At 32.3% G+C, this 7871-nt stretch overlaps 1 protein-coding gene across 1 annotated transcript; it reads right to left on the minus strand.

The window, feature by feature from the left end:
• Positions 1–5805: 5805 nt before the first annotated feature.
• On the minus strand, positions 5806–7455 carry LOC122589650 (putative UPF0481 protein At3g02645). Its single transcript, XM_043761974.1, has one exon. The coding sequence runs from the start codon at positions 7453–7455 to the stop codon at positions 5806–5808; it is 1650 nt and encodes a 549-aa protein (XP_043617909.1).
• Positions 7456–7871: the final 416 nt, after the last annotated feature.

Here is a 7871-nt window from a genome sequence, read left to right on the forward strand (position 1 = left end):
TTATTGCGTAGATGGTAGATATTATATACATAAAAGCGTATCAAAATATGTTCTATAAAGTGACAATAAATTCAACAAATCGTTCCATAAAATTAGAGAAATTCAACATATCTATAATCCCTTATAAAGCAAACTAACTTTAAGTCATTAAGAATCTGATAAGTTTAAAATGCCCCTCACTTTAATACATCTTTCTATACCCACCTTTACAGTTGGACTAAACTACCCCGAATCTATCTCATTTTTAAAAACAAAATTCCGTCGCAACGCGCGGGTATTATGCTCGTAAAACATAGATTAAAAGTGAGATCGTAAATTCTTTCAAAAAAATAAAAAAAAAAAATTAAGTGAGATCGTAAATGCATCATTGCATGTGCTTCAATTAATTATTAATTAGTCTTAATTTTTCGAACAATATTAATTGGAAAATGCTAAAAGAAGCTCTTAGTGCTTCACTTAACGTGCATAAAAAGGTTGTACATTTCCATATTAAATGTTGGACCCCTAAATTTTATGATAAGTGTACAACTAATTAATGCACCTTAACGAAAGCTTTTAAGACTTTGTTTAGCAAAACCTATCTTAATTTGGTTCATTATACTCCGTACAAATTAGAGTACTTGACTTTCCGAAAAATAATGACATCATTAAATATAACAAGTGGAACCAGTAAAATTTATAATTTAAAACGATGGCGGAGATCGGATCTACTCGACTTCACCAAGTTGCAACGGGAAATTTGTTCAATATATATTAATTAATTTAATATGTATCTTTGGAATTTTGGATTCCTCGTACCACTTTAAACTAATCTTTTTTCCACGATAAACTATCTTTGTTAAACTTTGTTAAAAAAGTATTTTTTTTGAGAATTAATATTCGTACCACAATAATCAATAAATCTACCACAACTGTGCATCACATATTTGTACAGTACGTTGTGAAGCTTGTATATTGTGTTATATTTATCATTTTCTGTGGTACGCGTACGTTTATCATCTCTTTTTTTTTCTTTTTCCTTTCACGTTAAACACATTAAACGAGATAAAAGGATTCTTTCTTCTATATCTATACTATATTAATAAACAAACTAATCTCCCCTCTTTTCAACTCTTTACCTTTAAAATACCTAAAATACCCTTAATTTCTACCACATTCCTAACTCACACACTAAATCTACTTAATATATCCCTAAAATATTTACACCCATCTTTATCCAAAACTATCTATCTCTTTTATTAATTAATTTAAATATTTATACCTAATATCTCTATAATATTCTTAATAAAGTTATTTAAAAAGATACATTCCTTAACCATAAAATAACTACACTATTATTTACGTCAATTACTTTTTGATTAATAACCACAACGTTACCACCACCACTACTAGTACCACCCATTGCCGCCATCACCGCTACATTGCGCGAGTACCCATCTCGTTGTATTATAAGAGTTCGACTTGTTAATTTAGATGAATTTGAATTTGCTCGACTCGTACATAGAAATTTAAACCTGATTTATTTAGTAAATATTTTTTTTATTAAAATTATATATATATATATATATTTAGAAGGACGTGTTAATTGATTAGTGGTTCGAACCCTAACAGTAACATCCAAACGGACAGTATGCTAAGGGTTGGAACCTGAAGGCACCCCTAGAGACCAAAAGTGCGATAACATGGCCCGCACATGTCTAAAGCAGTAAAAAAAATTTACATATTATAATTTTCTTTTCTATACTTCGATTATAAATATGTATAAAAATATTAAATTATAAGTTATATTGATTCTTAAAAGTAAATATATATAATAACTAGTTTAGTAACCCGCATATTATGTGGGCAGATCAAAAATATTTTTACTTTAATTTACCAAAAAATGTTTGTAAAAAAAATATATATATATATATAAACTTAAAAGAAAGCATGTAACCCATTCACATATAAAAAATTAAAATATTTAAAAGTGAAAATATTTAATGAAGGAATAAAAAATCAAATTTTAATTAGATATGCATGATGTCATAAATTAATTATATTAAAAAAAAATAATTAGTAAGAAAATATCTCACAATAACAAATAGGTTTTCTATTAATAAAGATAACATTATCATAATTTTCTTTTATTTATATAAGAAATGACTAACAAGCATATTTGTTTGAGAGATGGAAACTTTTCACGTACGACAAATTGTATAAATGATGTGTAAAAATGACACAATTTATTGATTTAACCACATGAAAACTTAGCTTAACAAGACTAATGCGTACACATGATAGATCATGTGTACCACACCCATATATACTACGAGATCTCTACAAGACCATTCCATTATACATTAGTCTAATTATACAATTAATTCAACTGCATATGCATAGTTGCAAATTGCAATCTAGCTGCTAGAAAACAATCTATGTTTCTCTTAAATTAGTACATCGGATGATTTTTCTAATAAAACTAGACATATGTCCACGTGTTGCTACAATCATAGAGGTAATGTTGAAAATTGTGGTGGCGGCGACGGATGATAATGGAGTAATTGGCGAAGGGAGTGGCGACAGTGGCGAGGTGATTATCAATGTGAAAGTTTTTTATTTATAAGTGGCAGTGTAGTTATTTTATGGTTGAAGAATTTATGTTGTAAATTATTGCATTAAGGGTATTACTAGTATAGAGAGTGAGTTATTAGAGAGATAGATTGTTGAGGGACAATTTTAATTTGGTATTTTAAAGTCTTAATTAATACAAAAGGGATGTGGTAGTTCTTTTTATAAAGAAACTAGACGGATGCCCGCGTGATGCGACGACAATGGCGGTAGCAATGACGGTGTGGCAATGACGGTAGTGGCGGCGACGATGTGCAACGGTGGTGGTGGCGTGGTAGTGAATGTGAACTCCCTGAAAAGCCTTAGTTGAGCCCATAAATTAATTGATTTAAGAGAGGTTAATATAATTTGTTTAAGTGTTGGAGGATCTATGTTGTAAGTTATTTCATTAAAGGTATTATAGGTATATCGGTGAAGATGTTTAAATTAGTAAATAAAGGGGTAATATGGTCATTTCAAAGTCTTAATTACTTAAAAAGAGGAGACAGTTTGCTTTTATAGTAGTATAGATATATAAATGATGAAATTTTAATAATGCCCATATAATTTTTATAGTTTATCGATAAAAGGTTTTGAGATAATTTTTTTAAGTGAATTAGATGAATTCTTATAATTTTAAAAGGAGAAATAAAATGTATGGTACAAAATGAATGTTTGGTACAAAATGATTTTGGTATTCTTTATAGGTTTTTTAGTAGTTCTTAAACAATCTTTCCTTTATAGGTGGTAATAAAGTAATACCATTAAGAGGTACCCATCGTAATTTGTGCATGCTTCGTTCTTGTTAGTTTTTAGCATCCAGGGTCGAGTGAACACTATTGGGTTCAACTCATCCCTGATTCGTTGTTCATGGATTCGCTCCCCTGCAGACGAGAGCGTGAATGTTGTTTTTTTTTCCCAATGGCTGTTGCATTTTAAAAAAAATAAAATAATTTTTTCATAAATAACAAAATAGGTCCCTGATGCGGTTTAGTTTTAGCGTTTAAATTTATAAAAATGTTGTACAAGTTATTATCTCAAAAACACACACACACACACCTTAACGGACAGGCGGGGACCCGATCAGATGTAGTATAGTTAAGTGATAAGAATAGGATCTTTTGTAGTGACGCGTTGCTTTACCTAATCTAGTAATACGTGTAATTTTAGCGGTCGTGGGGTTTTCACGATTTCCTATTAAACTAATTAAAACTGAAAAGTAAATAGAGCCGCAACCGCAACCGCTTATTTAGCGGTTGTGGGGTTGTCACGATTTCCTATTAAACCCGTTTAGAGTACTTTAGTGAAACCAACACTCAACTAATTAACATGTATGATTGTTTTTGAAAGATAAACCAAAGTTGCTTGCGCCTTCTGGTATTGATGTTATGGGTTAAAACATGGATAAATGGAAAAACCTTGTTAATGTCGTTGATAGTGATGATGATGTCCATGACCTCGGTCCCGTCGACCTTGCCAAACTGGATCTTTTTCTGTCCGAATATGTATGCGCCCCCTTGGTCTGGATCTTTTGGAGACATACATGGAATCCCTTGCATCATTTGTGAGAAAGAAAATAAACGCATCGTGTACACGGCTCTATCCTTTATGGGTCAAACCCAGGGTGACAAAGCTGAAATAAAAAATAATAATAAAAAATATCTTTTAGAAAAGAAAAGAAAAATAAAACAAAACTTATAGTTAGCATCTGAAACCCTTTAACACACCTAGCAAGTCCATGTCCTCAAAGCCCGGAACTACCATCTTCGGACTTTAATGGATGGCAAAGTCGGCTTCACTAGCTTCTTTTAAAAAGAAAAACTTAGTTTGAATTTACAATTTTGCAAAAGTTTAACCAAAAGACACTACTAATCCAAAAAAAATAAGGAATAAGATACCAATTTTGAAAAAATTACAACAGTCAAACATTATTCGACGCCGTCACCAATCACCACCATCACTACATGTCGTGTCCAACAACATGTCACCATTACCACCATCGTCGTGTGCTTATATATATATGTGTATATATATATATATATATATAAGTGTTTAGACCCGTCCATTGGACGAGTAGTTTCAAGATATATAAATCTTATAATAATAAAAAGTGTATGACCAATATCACAAATTAAAGAATATGAAAGCTAAAAAAAAAACATATGAAAATTAACTTCATATAAATATTGATTCAAGTTTACCCATTTTTTTTTCAACTATAGTTAAATAAAAAGAGAAACAAAAAGTGTATGACCAATATCACAACTTAATCAATACGAAAGCTAAAAAAGCAACATATGAAAATCAACTCAATATAAATATTGATTCCAGTTTACTTTTTTTTTCCATCTTTAGTTAAATAAAAAGAGAAACAAAAAGTGTAGAGTATATAATTTGAAAAATACATATGAATTCATTAACAAAGACCATCTCAAACGTTTTGATTTTCTTTGGGTTGTTCCACTCTGAAACAGTCCATACATGCACAACACGGAGACGTAGATAATAGTTAACATGTGTTGACTTATAAGATTTTTTTTTATTAAAGGTCGACCATTTTTTATTAAATAAATATTAAAAAAATAGAGGATTAATAAGGAAGGAATATTAGGCTAAAAGAGGGAATTAGGAGTGTCATGTGTACTCAACCTAATCTTTTAGTTATATTATATAGTTATATTATGGATAGATACATCCTTACAACAAGTCAACAAGTGAATTAAAGAAATTACTACCACGATTAAGTTGGAATCTAACACGAGGTCATGTGATATACCTTATGACTCGGTAAACTAACTCAACTACTACTCCTATTTAAGTAACTAAATTAAAATTAATTAATTAATTATCAAATACTCGTAAACATGCAGAGAGCAATAGAGAGAGTATATATAAGTGATGCTTCGTATTCCATTTATAGCATATATCACCGTATAGATTAATTCACTTTTGTACAATCACTATATATTGCTACATATAGAAGTACAGTTATATATTGAAAGTATATAATTTTTCAGGAATAAAAACATCAATGTATATATTTCCCCGGCCCGAATCATCTTAATGTTACGTTACAACAGTAGAATAAGATTATATTTAGAATTATACAGGAACAGGAGTAATATTAATGATCAGAACATAAAATACCTCATCAAATCAAACATATATGATCCAAATAAATTAATGAATTCGATATCGCAATTCGCACACATATGGTTAACCCCCTGGAGATGGCATTGTATTTGAGACCTGGTACACAACACGATTACATGTATAGACAGAGCAGAAAGCTTGGATTAGTGTTAGTATGAGCATAAACAAAGCAGCCATCAATGTTAAACACCTCCATGCTTTATATACATGTTTCCTCAAGAAATTCTTTATTTTCACCCTGAAATTCTTTCGATATTTATCGTTCACATTCCTAATCACGGTATCGATTTTGGGCACATTTGTCAATTTCACCGACTTGTTCATCCCGTTCCATAGATCCGCGACCTCTTTATCGCTCTTTAAACGACTGACAATTATTTTGTTTTCACACAGATACTTGGCGTCTTCTTTTGTGTCGATAATCCCATTCATTAACTCGGTGTAACGAGCCAGCACCAATGGGTAGTCTGATGCAACACAAGCTTCATATGCTACCAAGTTTCTCAAATAAACCTCTGTGTTCTCGTCCAATTCGATTTTTGGTAGGTAAAGTGTACATGTTTTGTCACAAAAATTAATTGCTGATATACTTCCATCCACCGGTGAAATCGTGAACCCTGCTTGGATCATTTTCGTGACCGATGGGATCGTGATTTCATCGACCAATGGCCCCTCGTGCCGGCTCTTCTTATCGTCTCCCAAACTGCCTGCCACGTTCTTAACCTGTTTTTTAAACATACCTGTTATTTTCCCGACAGCTCGTATACGTTTTGACTTAAAATGGGAGAGACAATTCACGGTTTCGTCTACAGCATTTTCAAGATCACCACGTGGCGGCACATTTCCATTGGTTTTGGAATCGTATTCCACGCCGCTAGTAGTTTGGCCGGTTTCATCATTATGGTTCATCATCTCTTGATCATGTTCGGTTTTGATGATGTAGTCGTGTACCGTCATGCGGTACATGTAATCAAGTAGGTGATCACAATCTTCAATTTCAACATTTGGAAACTTTCCAAATAATTTAAAGGGAGAAATCTCATTGTACACCCTTGTCAGCATCAACTTCAGTGTTTCATCGGCGTCGTTAATATCAGATTGATGATCCAACATCTCCTTGACCAAGAACAACGGGATCTGATTCTCAACCATCACCAAATCTCGAAGAATCACTATATGTGAAAGTTTCTTCCTAGACACCTCCATCAACCACACTCGGCGGCGACTTATTCCTTGTTCCGTATTATTGTAGTACGACCGAAGGAAGTCAAGTAAAAACGCGACGTCGACAATCAACATCCACATGAGGGCGTCGTCAGAAATATTCAAGAACCTATGATAGCACCCACGGATTCTCTTTTCATCGTTTTTCTTCATCGTATCGACGATACGATCAAAACGTGCGTTCATAAGCGTCTGGGTTTTGAGTGCCCGTTCGAGTTTGTAGGTTTGCATTTCGTACACTTCGGGACGCCAATGATGCAAGGGGCCTAATGCTACTTGCTGGGGAATATAGGATTGTGGATGGGTGGCTAAGAGGACTTTCGGGACACTAAAGATTGAAATGTGGGGTTTTTGGATCTGATTATTATTATTACTATGGTTATTGTTTTCAAAGAAGATTTTCATGCTTTCAAGCCATTTTACCTCATCAACCTTGTGATCGCTGAAAGAGTAAGAATCGATGAGGCTGGAGAGCGATTCGGTGTCCATGTGAATGTAGTTAGGTAATTAAGGTGATATATATGTACGTAGATTTATATATAACCTGCAGGCCCGTTAGTGTAGATTTAAATAATACTACGAGTAATAATAAAGTAGAACTTAACGGTTTTAATAGTTATTATTATAGAAAGTCAATGAATATTATAAGGAATTCCAAAGTGTTCGGTTTCTAGTGAAGGTTCTCATTTTAAGGTTTCAAACCAAGTGAACTAAACGTGTGTGTGATAACACGCCAAGAATCCGAGAGAAACTTAGGTTGTGTTTGTTAATTTCTTAATAGAAAAAGTTATGATTTAATTAAAAATATTTAATCGATTAAGCCATCAAAAGTGTTTGTTTTTATGACTTAATAAACAAAAAACAACTGTATTAACTTAATATATACAAACATTATATATCCATTC

Source organism: Erigeron canadensis, chromosome 1 (assembly GCF_010389155.1).
Source record: "Erigeron canadensis isolate Cc75 chromosome 1, C_canadensis_v1, whole genome shotgun sequence".
NCBI lineage: Eukaryota > Viridiplantae > Streptophyta > Magnoliopsida > Asterales > Asteraceae > Erigeron > Erigeron canadensis.

What these genes read in the sequence shown, in the direction of transcription:
- LOC122589650 (XM_043761974.1), bottom strand. Translation starts at nt 7,455, where the DNA reads ATGGACACCGAATCGCTCTCCAGCCTCATCGATTCTTACTCTTTCAGC.